Raw genomic sequence first — 13300 nt, 5'->3', positions numbered from 1 at the left:
GTGTAAAAGGCAAACCCTCTCTTCAGACAGAGCACACATCATGATCACATCAGTTAGAACCAAATGTGAACAGGCTGCCAACTCTTCATATTTTAAATACCAACGCTGTAAGGAGATTTGTTTGATTTTTGGCAAACCCTGCTGGCCAGAGTTGATACTGAAGCCCTTCCTACTACCTTAAAAATTGACACCAGGAAGTCAACATAACTTAAATGCTTATTAAAGTTGCTTGCTAACAGCAGAGAAACCGCCAAATCTAAGACACATTTTACACCAAGTTAATACAGTCCCAGCCGGGCTTTACTGTCTATATGTAGATGCATAAAGAACACACACTGCAGAAGATCTGAAAGGTCATTAAAGGTGGGAGGAGATGATGGGTGCAGAGAGACAAGGAGTTAGTCCATTTGTGTGAAGCATGAAGAGGACGACAGTGATTTGTTTGTGCTTGACAGCTCTTCATATTCAGCCCCTCTGCACAGAGGCTGGAATGACCAGCTCCAAAACCAACAGATAAAGAATATATCACTGAGCTAAAAATGACTTGGCATCAGATCAGTGCAGCACAGCTGTTTGAAGCTGCTGTGAGTCCTGGGATAAATTTAATACTGTGAGGTGCAAATGGTCTACGAACGAAAGGAAGGAGCTGCTGAGAAGTTCAGAAAAAAGTTTCACTAAGAAGGTTTGAAACAAACTCACCAAACACTGGTTGCCTGGAGAATTAAAGTCTGGTCAGATTTGAATTCTTCATACAACTGTATCTTTTAACATCCTTGCTTTTGAGAGTAATCTTTATTGTTGATTCTTTAAGAATGACTTATAATTTCATTATTTTTAATTGAAAATACATCAGTTCTCAGTCCATCTTGCCTGGTTAACTAAAGGTCAAATAAAAGAAAAATACAATTTGAGTGACTTCAGTAAGCAAACTAAACATTATGACTGAATGGGAGTAGTATTATCATGATTACACGTGTACTGTGTAATGAGGTTATGAAGTGTTTTACCAGTCAGACTGTTAAAAATACATATGGTGTTACATATGGTAGTATAGAGCAATGGTTTCAAACTCCAGGCCTAGGGGCCTCTTCAAGTCTACACACGTCCAACATCCGGCCCGGGACTAAATGTCAAAAACATATTAATATTTTTGACTTTATTGATGTTTTCAATTCATATTTAAACTTTATTTATTGTTGGTCAATTGGTAAAAATTGTCACTGCAGCCAGGATTCTGACCACGTCATTGATCGTTTACGTCAGACTCCGCCTACAGTGACAGAATTCCTCCTCCACACCCTCAATCTTTCTTTGGTGACACTTAAAGTCCTTCACTTCCCACAATGTGTGTGTATTTGTGTGTGTTAAAGCCCAAGGACAGACATGCAACAAATGGAGTGTCCAATATAAGCCTTAAAATGTGTGTGTGTGTGTGTGTGTGTGACATCCTACAGCTCATCCCAGCGTCAGACCCACATCCTCAAGGTCACAAATCAGGCCAGGTGGCCATTCGGAGAAAGATTAAGGACGCGTTCCTAAAAAGGCGACGTCTCTGATTTATCTAGGATGAAGGCACTAACAGTTAGGTGGTGTTTGCTACAGAAGAGCGACAGGAAGTGTATTCTACCGAGAGGATTTCAGAAGATATTCAGAGATCAAACAGACCCAGAGCTAGAGTGATGACAGAGAGAAAGAGAGGCAGGGAGAAAGAGGAGGAGCGATTGGATGAAACTGCAACATTAAATATCCATTACTACCCCCTCCACCCCCCCCACAGATGTTGGCTAGGGCAACATGCCAGAGACGTGCAGTCTTAAGGTGACAAGCTCAACCATAGTGAACAAAATTGATAACGCCATATGGCTGAAGGAGTGCAGCTTTAAAAAAAAATTCCAGTCACGAACACATGAACCAGTAATAATCCTCCTGCTGCTGCTGTTGTAGGACATGGCTTTACTGCCACGGAAGACTCAGGGGGGGTAAAAGGAGGGGATGAAAGGGAGGCAGAAGGAGAACTGAGGAGGAGGAGCCTTCTGCAGGAGAGAAGGTACAGACAATCCCCACTGTTATTTTTTATTTATGTGGTGCAACAGTGGCTGTGGAAATGGGGGTGAAAAAAAATGCAGCTGTCAAACGATTACAAATTTGAACCTGATAAATCACAGGGTAGATGTGGATTAAGGACGATAAATCGTGATTAATATAGACAAAAAAATATAGATGGGACAGAAAGACAAAATGTCAGCAACAATAATTCTATAGAGTTGTAGGATTTTAGTCATGGCTGTGCTCCTCACGGTGGCTCAGAGGAGACGTTGAGAATTTGCTTTGAAAACGTCAGTGACGCTGTTGTCCTCAGTGTTAATATTCACCAGTCTACCATCCTAACAGGTATCAATAAAACTATCAATAACAAATATTGTTGATTTTGTGGTATGTCTAATTGGTGCAACTACATGTCATTTTTACATCTGGGTAAAAATATCACTGACTTGGAGGCCATTTTGTTGTCTAAAATACCTGGCCACCACGCAGTCCACATCTGTCATCGAGAGACAAGAGTCTGACTGTTAAGCAGTTTGACCAGACTCTGAAGACGTCACTCTTATATTTGTAATCAAAATACAAGATATTTTTGTATTTTAGTACTTTTCTTGGTACACTTATGTTGGACACCATTTATGGCTCTCTGTCCTCAGGATTAACACACACAAATACACACACAATGAGGGGAGTGAAGCACTTTTAGTGTCACCAGTCACTGAGGGCGGAGTCTGATGTAGACGATCACAGACACAACCAGAATCCTGGCTGCATCCCTCCAAAGCGTTAACACCGGTGGTTATCACCTGACACAGAGGAGAGGTTGGCTGGACGTTGCTGCTTGCTCAACATCCTATAGTCCTACCGGGGCTGGGATTTAAACCGACATCCTCTCATGACAAGGCCACAGACTGCTTAAATAATAACAAGAGTGTGTTGATTGTTTTGTTCCTGAGGGGAGGGGAGGTGCAACTGAGCTGCTCTTTTCAAAAAATACCACAGTGAATGGATTTTCTATTTTCACAGGTTTCACAGGAGCTTTATTGAGACGACAACTGTGCAAAGTGCACACTCACTGTTACCTTTTCCCCCAGGTGCAGGGAGCAGACAGGCGGAGGTGGTGGGCTCATTCTGTGGTGAGAAGCAATTAATTTGGAGGGTGCAGCGCAGGGAGCCGGGAGGTTAGACTTAAATGGAACAGCGGCAGCCAGAGACCGGGGCTTAATTGTTTGATTGATTGGCTGTGACTGCGAGGCATATTTTCTGAAGCCCCCGTGCGCAGATCAATGTGTCGATGAGCACCTCGCCAAACCTTGCAGCTTCCCCCGGCCTCGCAATTCAATTAATGTGGAGGCCTTGGTGGCCGCTGCCTGCAATCGTGTTCTAACCCTGGAGACACTGCTCCTCCCACCTCCCTCCTCCTCCTCCGTCTTCCTATAATCATTGAACTGGTGGACTTATTGCTGCGAGATACAAGCAAGGGGGCAGGGTCTTTAGAGAAAGATGCAAAGCAGAGGCGGTGTTGGGGGGGAGGGGTGGTTTTTATTAGTTTGGTAGCAGATACTACACACTGCATAGAACACAAATTGAGTTAGCCTCCTAATCTGTCATTTAAACAAATTATCTGTGCTGGTGATGCATCAGCAGTATCGCTCTCCTCCAGGGGGGAGGGGATGGAGGAATGAGGAGAGGGTGAGGTTGCGATAAAATATGGAGGCCAATAGAAACACAGGAGGGAGAGCAGCATTTTCTTAGGTTAGTGATTCAAGATGGAGAAAAGGGTGAAGGGAGTGGGGGAGATCATTTAATATTATATTGTATATATTTTTTTTTTTTTTACTGCATCAATCCCACAAGAAAAATTGAGTCTCTGTTGAACTCTAGTTAAATGCAAATGTTCTTCCAGTTTTGGTAAAGCACACAATCAGGTCGAGCTAGACTAGAATCTATTTTGCAGCTTTTTTGCCGTGTTTCCATAAACCTTTAGTTAAAAATGTACTGTTTACATCCATTTTCAAATTGTTCATTTTTGACGGTTGAAAAACTTGACCAAAATAAATGTGACACAAGGCTTGACAAAGATTGGTCAGAATTGGAAAGGAGCGTGGTTATATCTGATTGTACTGACCTGTCAAAGATATCATCTCCATGGCAACAGGAAATTAACCCCACAAACAAAACGGCTCAGCACTTGATTTTTCATTTTTGTCCAGTTTGAGCCAGGCCTGTTTTCTCGTACCACTCTATATTTTGATGAGTCCTCGTCCCCGTGGACAAACAGCAGATTTGTTTTCTTTTCCAAAGCAGCTGTCGGACACATTTCAAACACCAGCTCTCCCGTTAAAATGACGGACAGGTCTGACATGTTTGTCCATCGCAGTGTCAGGACTGAAGCCTCCATTACTGCAGACTGACAGGTTCATTGAGGGGAAGACAGACAGATAAACAGACCAAGAGAGACACGCTGGAAACCAACTGATGGGCTGCAGTGCATTATGTTCTGGTGAGACAGTGTAAACACAACAAATGAAGGCAGTGGCAGCCATGGTTCATTGTACCATCAAGTACAAGAACACAGTGAAGAAGAAAAGCCCAAAGAACAATATATTGTATAAAATACATTTATGTGAAATTACATGTTCCATATATGCAGTACTGTATAAATATCAGAATTAAACACTGACTTTATGTTTAAGTAAAATTTTAAAGAGCCTTAAATCACTGTCCCGCAACGTTTTTTCATTTGGAAAATTCCACAGCAAACAACCAAACAAAAATTGTTCTAAAGTATTTTTAATAAAATCATCCAGTTTCAATTTCCTCACAATTTATTTTTAATGTGGGCCTGTTTAGTTGAACACAACACTAACACACGTGCAGGAGTTGAGGAAAAACACAAAGATCTTCTTCAACAGTTTTAAGTCTCTATAGGTTTTTTTCTTTGTTTATAGCAACTAATCACAGGATAATTGTTAATTAATAATCAAGATTAATCGTGATTAATTTAGATAAATCAGAATTCCTTAACATAACAAAAATCAAAAAATTCTATCTTGACGGCATTGAGATGGTATTTTCGGTTTGGATTGCTTCAGTGAAACAAATACTCATTCCAGGAGTATATGAAAATAACATATACAGTGTGTGTATATAAATGTATCAAATGTGTGTTAGAGCAAGGACAAGTGGAAGGATAGTGAAACTGTTGGATGAAGAGTCTCTGTCACTCTGCCTTTTGTTAATGTGTTCAAAATGTACAAAATGATTTTATATATATAAACACATTTATATACATAATAATATATCAGTTACATACTGTACATAGTATATACATAATATATCAGTTACATACTGTACATAATAATTCAGCAGAGCAAGGGTCAATAATCAAATAATATATTTTATTATGACTCGTTTAGTAATTAGATTTAGGAGCATTAGGAGTCCGTTTATAGGATTCAGATGAGCCTGTGTTTGTATCAGTATCTGCAGGATTAATTTACACACTACTAGAATAATCTGGTTTTAAGGTTCTGAAAACCAGCTTAGTGCCTAGAAACCTGGACTGATTGTATTTCTGTGAGTTTGTCACAAATGCAGCAGTCTCAGCGTGTCATTGTTCATTGTTTTACAATAATCTACTTGTATCCCCGGTGAATTTCTTCGACGAGAGCCGCAATGCAACGTATTGTAGAAAAAAAAGGACATTACATCACAATGTAAAGATGTGAGACCATTGACCAGGAGATCAAAGCAGGTCTCAGAAGCCGTGCCGCCTCCCCCCGACCCTCCAACCTCTGCAGCTTCTCCCCAGAGTCCTGGCTCCTCCCACCTCCTGCATCTTTATTCTGCTCCGACTCCCTCAGCACGAGGCAGGTAAGTGCTGAGTGCACACTATCTCACTCTGCAGACTCAGAGAGGCAAAGGGTCAAGGTACAAAAGGTGGTCTTTAAATCAAGACCTCTGTAATTTGTGCATGACACTAGTTTCATTCTGCAGAGATTCTTCTCCCCTCTGAGTCACAGGTTTTTTCTTATTACCTCTCAGAACCGTAAGAGGTTTCCCGTCAGCTGTGAACAGGTGATGTATTCTTGTCATCCTGTCCCTTTGAGGCTGTAACATGATTCTAATGGGAAAAAAAGCTCATGCTCTATTTCATCACATGTGCCGTGCAGCAGAGGTGGGAAATTATTTTCTGCCATTTTGTTTACCGTTTATTCTGAGTTCATATTCAGGTTACATATTGTTTCCAGTCACACAGAATACACAGTTTTACCCTGAATATTTACAGTGTTTTTTCAGACACCACAAGCTGACTGCTTCAGAATAGACTACAGTATAGTACCACAAGACTGACTATGTCCATGTACCTAGAGTCAGTACCAACCACACTCTGAACCAGTGGTGCACAAGGTAGGGGGCGTATCCTCGCTGGGGGACGCTAAGAATGGCTACAGCAGGGCAAAAGAATGTCAATTTTGTAATATTATTTCCACAGTGTACAATGCAATGAAATCTGAAGCAAGTGATCGAAACTTTTTTAAAAAATATTAGTAATAATCTAATGTTTTTATAAAACTAATTTGTGTATTGTAGGGGGCACTTCCACCGCGGTTTAAATACAAAAAGTTATTGTAGGTCATTTAGAACAAATTATGTCATCTCAATTAAATTAAACCTGCTGCAGGTTAATGCTGTTAAATGATGTGAAATTATTTAAATTAAAAACAGTAGATTTTATTTTAATTTATATTTTTTTAATTTAAATTCAAACAGGCAGCACTGATTCACTGCACTGCAGTGATTCTGACCAGCGTTGATTAAATGCCCTGGAATGACATTTACCAAAACACTTACATCTCACTTTCCTCACCAAGCAGAGGGAGAGGGATGATTTTTCAGAAAATATGAGGCACTTGGAGCTCATTCCTTGGGCTGAAACAGTGCCAACACTGGGCGTGTAATCAGCTCCACAGTCACAGAGCAATAAACACAAACTCTGCTCACAAACACAGATATTTCATACTCTCAAAAATGCCTCTGTGTATTGAATAAATGAGTTGTTTTTGCAGCCTGTGACTGGCTGAAAAAAAAAAAACTCAACCCCAGTAAACAAAGACTGCGGAGTGGAACCGTGATCATACTTTTCATGCAGCAGGACCCAGTTTCTTTGCTTGTGCACGTGTTCGTGCATGACAATGAAGTCAGTCTGCAAGTGGGTGTTTAATTATGAATGCAAGTGTCCTCTCAACTTAGTCAACGGAGTTGCTGGAATTCTATAATGTCATATAATGTAGAGTGACAGCCAAAGGCAGAGTAGTAGAACAACAACAATCAGATGCTGTAAGATATTTTATATACGTATCTACATGCATGTGAGTACGAAACAACTCTGTCGAATATCCATAGACTGTATATAAGAAATGGCTATAGCTACCAGTACAGTAGAACAGGATACTGAATTTGACATCAGTTTTGTAAATAATACTTCAATTTACAGAGAGATATATGTTTGATCAAGGAATTACCAAAAAAGCAGAGAATTAATAATCTACTGATAATTAAAGTCATTTGTGCATCCTAACATCGTTATGGTCTTGTGAGGTTAATGAGGTTAATGAATGCTTATAATGTAAGCTATTCTGTTAAAATTAGTCATGATGTGTATTTATTTATTAACACAGTATGTTTATTTAAAAAAACAATCCTGTCTGGGTTATTGATTTTTAATTATTTTTCTTTGCTTGTTATTTACTGTAAATACATACTCTATGGTTCAGGCCTTTCACAGATTGGAACGTCAGGGGGTTTGATGTTAACCCCACTTAACCCCAAGGTACTCCCAACAGAAACACTTCAGATGAATGTACAGACTTTGAGAGTGTAATGGAATAAATACAGACCCTTTATCATGTTTATTGCACCTCTGTATTCCTCTTCTACTACTTAATCCTTTTCAGGGTCAGAGGGCCAACCTGCTGGCCAGTCCCAGCAGTCGGTGGCTGGGAGCAGAGACCACCCTAGTCAGCTCACCAGTCAATTACAGGGCCACATACTGTAAAGGAGGGGTCACCAAAATCTCGGAAGGCAAGATTTTTTTTTGGATAGACATCTTGTGTTATTATTTTTCAATGTTCATTTTGCTGCCCAGATTGCATGGTTTGCAGGCTGCCAGTTGATAATAACTGAGGTACAGGGACAAGCAACCACCATTCACACCTAGATTCACACCTTTGGGTGGGGGGTCACATTTTGTCTAACATTATTTTTCAATGTTCATTTTGCTGCCCAGATTGCATGGTTTGCAGGCTGCCAGTTGATAATAACTGAGGTACAGGGACAAGCAACCACCATTCACACCTAGATTCACACCTTTGGTTAATTTATAGTGAACAATTAAGCTGTTATTATGTTTTTGGACCACAGGGGGCACCAGAGTACTTCGGAGTACTGGAGAACACCCAGACGTGTGGCCATTTGTGTACCTTATTAATACAGGGCTATATTCCAGTCCTTTCCGTGACCCACTCTGCTGTAACTACAGCATTTTCCTCCAGGTGTTAAAGACCAGAGTGAGGTGTGAGAGATTAACCGAACTGAAGGATAAAAGCAGAGTGGAAAAACACCTGCCTGTCTTATTCACATGGAACACAACAGGGTTAGCTGATAACTAAGATGTACTCAGTGGAAAATACTAAAAACGTGTGTGTGTGGATGTAGTTCATGTTTGTATGAAGTACATTCTTATCACTGTAATATTCTCCACCTGTATATTGTCTAAGATGTTTTGTGGGGGGGGGGGGGTTCACTTTAATTGTATGCTGTCTTGTACTGTTTCTCTACTGTTCCAGACAAAGAAAGAACTGAATTCTGGTGTCAAAACCCAAAACCTTCACACAGACCTGGATGACAGGCAGCCACCCTCCCTCCTGTCTGAACTCTGTAGCTGTTGTTTCAGCTGCATTGCAGTCATCGTGAACTCATCCACACCTTATCGGTGGAGAAAAAAAAAGAAAAAAAACGACACCAGGCAACTGAGGAGAGCCCCGGAGAAAAGCAATGCAAAGCACAAGCACACTTTTGAATTTATGGAAATTGCACAAACAAGGTAGCTGGCTGGATTGTCTACTCAGAACCCAAGAACAATGATCATTCTAACCCAATGATTCCAACCACTGTGTGTACCATGTGAGTTCATCAGGTGTACCATGGAAAATGATCGAAATTCACTTAATTGGTCTGGAAATTATTTATTTACTGCAAATAATTTGTCCTTAAAAGACAGAACAATAAATAACCTTTCATTAAGTGGCAGCACATGGCTATAAACAAACAAAAAAGACTCAGAGCTGTTGAAGATCTCCATGTGTCTTTCTTCAATTCCTGAGTGATCGTGATTTTGTTCCACTCAATAGGCCCAGGTTTCACATTGAGCAGGGAAAACATGAGTAAAGTGACAGGGTTAGTTTGTTTGTTTATTTTACAGGTAACTGGACTAAAATGGTGTGGTGGTAGAATCTTGGCTTAATGTGAAACATTCCCAGTTCAGTTCTGCCTTGTCTTAAATTTCAGGTTGGGTTGTGTGAGGGAGCGGTAACAGAGTTAAAACTCTGCTGAATCACTTTGCCAAGCCTTGCTTGTGGTTGTAATTCTTTTGGTACCTGGATACATTTTTCTTTATTTTCTCTGTTAGTCTTTTTTAGCAATCGCCTCAGAAATTAATAGTTAGGAAAATGATAAATGTGTTCATTATACTTCTATTTATTTCAACAGTCAGGCATAGAAAGACAGTGAAGTATGGTGTAAGAGTGTGGCCCCTTCAGTCCACTTGATTTGGAAACTCCTGTGACTAAAGCTGGTCGACTTGGCCCTAATCCTATCTCTGACACTGACACTGTTCCTGCCCTTCTACATTTATATCGTCTTTCTCTCTCATCTTTGCCCAGCCGTTAGAAGAGGCTAAAGGAAAGAACGGAGAGAAGATCATTTTTCATGTGGATACATTTAAAAAAAAAAAAAAAATCTGCCAATCGCTGCAGAGATTTCCTGCAGCCTGGAGATGAAAATAGAAAAGATAAGTAAAGCGTTAGCAAGTGTTGAAACGGGAGATGTGAAGGACACTGAGCTTATCTGTGAGTGTGATTAAAAGCAGGGAGTTGAGACAAACAATGTTTAACCTACATTCTGCTTCTCCAGTGATTTCCACTCCGAGACTGTCCTTCTTATCTGTTAATAGACTTTGGTAATCCCTCCAACATGTATGCACCGCTTCTCATGCAAGGAATAATGAGCATAAGTGAGAAATCTGCCTGAAACCAGAACACATCCATCATACTACGATATACGTATTTGAATATACAATATACACCTTATACAATATACAAACTTGTCTTGACGTATATTGTACGCATACCTAACATTGTTGTAAAAAGGCAGTCACATTTAAATAAGGTGAAAAAAATGTGTTCCGCTTCACATTAAAAAAAAAAACCCAAACGAATTCAAAAACGTGTGAATTAATACAATTTATCATAATTAACAGCTCATGCTAACATGCTAACAGACTGAATCATTCATGGGACTTTGCTCAGGCATAAGCAGAAAAATGAAGCCACTCTTTCTTGCCCGGGATTTAAAGAAGTCTGACAATGACTCTATACGTCATAATAAAATATTAGAAAAGTAATTGAACTCAACTGAACTTAGCTCCGTGTCTTTGGTTGTACTGCTGCTATTAGCTATTTTATTAACTCTCTTCAGACCAGTTTAGCGCCAATCAGATTTGTCCCCATGAGTGGGTGTGTGTAGTGTGGGCTCCCGAGAGATTAAGGCAACAATCAGAGTGAAGAGGGGGAGACAGAGTGGAGTAGAGGAGCAGTACTGAAGTGTGATCCTGTCCAGAAAATTAGATTGACCGAATTAGAGGGATTAGACCGACCACGACTGGACCGGAGAGAAAAGAATGGAGGCAGACAGTTCACAGAGAGAGGAGGGAGGGAAGGAAAGGGAAGGCAACGAGGAAAGGAACGTAAGTGAAAAAGTAAGAAATAAACAAGTTACTTTAAGAGTTGGGAGGGAAAAGAGTCATATTGCGGTAGAGAGAGGGGGGATGAGGGAGGGAGGGAAATGACAACTCTGCAGATTTAAAAATCCTGGGTGAGTTTTAGGGGGTTGGCACTAAAATGAAGACCTGATTCCGCTGTCTGGTCCTGAACCCAAACGTTCTGGTGGATTCAGCTGCTCTGCTGGAGTTACAGTGCCCCCCAGTGGTCAAAAAGGGAACTAAACTGAATTTCATCGACAGGTTATGTTCAAGAATATGCAATAAACTGTTTGGGCGTATAAACCTAAACCTTTCCGTTTACATGCTGCGGCTGAGAAATATTTAATAATATAATTTGAATATGTATTTTTTAAAATATATACTGTAGGTGATCATTTACGTCCTTATGTTCATGTTTGTGAACGCCTTGCCTAGACACTATTAACGTGGACGCAGAATGTGTCAATTTGAAAAAAGATGTTCTCCCTGAGACCAAGGCTGAGGACGAGCTGCAGAGGAAGACTGAGCTCTGACCCGGGGCAGAGAGTCCTAAATCAATGTGATTAATTAATCGTGTAATTGCTGCCCCCTGGTGTCAGCACAACAAGCGTCGAAAGTTTGCTGATAAACAGTTATAATCAACACCTCCTGTGACCAAACCGTAACTCTTCAAAGAAATAGATCCACATCTCTGCTGCTTGTCAACTGTATACAATGAATATACGGTCAGAACTGCACAAAAACGACCCTTAAAAACTGTCAATGATACAGACTCAGACAAGCAGGGTAAGGATTCAGGATAAAAATTCAAATCAAGCCACGGGTGACCTCATTTTGATGGACTCTATTGAAGACTCATAAAACACAGACTCCTCTGCTCACAGATCAGTGGAAACAGGCACACGGTGCAGCTCATAAGGACGATTTATGACCTGCAATCAGTCACACACGAGGATGTGTCAGGGGTTTAATGTAGGAACGAATGTGCAGATTACACAGGAATAAAGCAGACACCCGAACATGTAAATCTTCTAAAGGAGGTTTACATTAAGGGGTTAAGAGTAGATCATTAAGGACAATTATGCATTCACTACACCACAATATAAAATGTGATTAAAAAGAACAAAATTCTACAAGAATTCCTTTAGGAAGTATATATACACGAATGCATGTTATTTTGTATTTTCTGGAGATAAAGGAGATAAAATAACAAGTCAGTGGAAATGTTCCCACTGTTGCACAAATTAAAGAAATGTTGAAATGTAATGCGTTGTTGTGTGCCCTGCAATGGCACTGAAGTGCTCTAAAGGGGTTCCACCCCCCACTTTGTGAACCATTGGTTTAACCTAAAGGAGTTTTATATGCAAACATATCCTTTAGTATCCACTTGTATTCCTATTATTATTGTATTAATAAAGGATTTCCTGTGTGTGTGCATTTTATTAACATTGTATCATACATCTAAACTGTGGATGATATTGTACTATTGTACTGTTTTAACTGCGTATGTTGCATGTACTGCATATGTGAACAATTTTGTAGCTATGTTGTAACTGCATATGTTGCATGTACTGCATATGTGAACAATCTGCTACAAACTCAACTATACTGCCTCTGATAAATTAGTAAGATATACAGTATATGTATATATATACATTGTATATGTATATATATACATTAAATATAGATAGATATAATATATATATACCTATACACACACACACGTGTGTATATATATATATATAGTACATGTCCTGAGCTTGAACCCTGTGGGAGCCTTGCGTTTTCCCTGAAGAGTGAAAGATTGCTTGTCCACACTTGTTTAAAACCAATCTGTTTCCTCAGTCAGGTCAATATCCTAACACAGCTGGAAGGACCAGAGTGGTGAGAGCTGCTGTAGTTAAGTAATGACGCTGCATCTACACCAGGCTGGAGGATGTAGCATCAGCTATGAAGTTGTGCCTCATTTGCCTGCACATTAGAGACTACGCAGATATTTTAGACTGTAGGTGTAAGGCGAGTAAAACAGGGTTGAGAATGTTTGATGAATCTACTGTGACTAACAACGCAACCAAAACAAGCGAGGCTATTAAGGAGCCCAGAGCTGGATTGATTCTACACTGGATGCTAACAGCTAACTGTTATGGTCGACTGTGTGGTGTTAATTGCTATTCTTGCTATAAGTTTGAGTTTGAAGGTCGATATAATTTTACA

General features: G+C 40.0%; 1 protein-coding gene across 3 annotated transcripts in view; it reads right to left on the bottom strand.

The window, feature by feature from the left end:
* stxbp6 (syntaxin binding protein 6 (amisyn)) overlaps positions 1-13300 on the bottom strand; it is an 83487-nt gene that overhangs the window by 23083 nt on the left and 47104 nt on the right. The window contains exons 6-7 of one of the 3 annotated variants that reach the window (XM_008310109.3): positions 10225-10352; positions 9616-10002 (exon numbers count right to left, since the gene is read on the bottom strand). The exons of 1 other annotated variant lie outside the window; for it this stretch is intronic. In XM_008310109.3, the coding sequence (XP_008308331.1) occupies positions 10266-10352 (87 nt within the window). In that variant the 3' untranslated portion in view covers positions 9616-10002; positions 10225-10265. Of the gene's footprint in view, positions 1-8847; positions 10353-13300 lie in introns of those variants that run through there. One more of the 3 variants, XM_025060988.1, reaches the window with a different exon arrangement.

This window comes from Cynoglossus semilaevis, chromosome 1, assembly GCF_000523025.1.
Source record: "Cynoglossus semilaevis isolate Cse_v1.0 chromosome 1, Cse_v1.0, whole genome shotgun sequence".
NCBI classification, from domain to species: domain Eukaryota; kingdom Metazoa; phylum Chordata; class Actinopteri; order Pleuronectiformes; family Cynoglossidae; genus Cynoglossus; species Cynoglossus semilaevis.
Note: the sequence above shows the minus strand (reverse complement) of the source record. Positions and strands in the feature narration are given on the sequence as shown.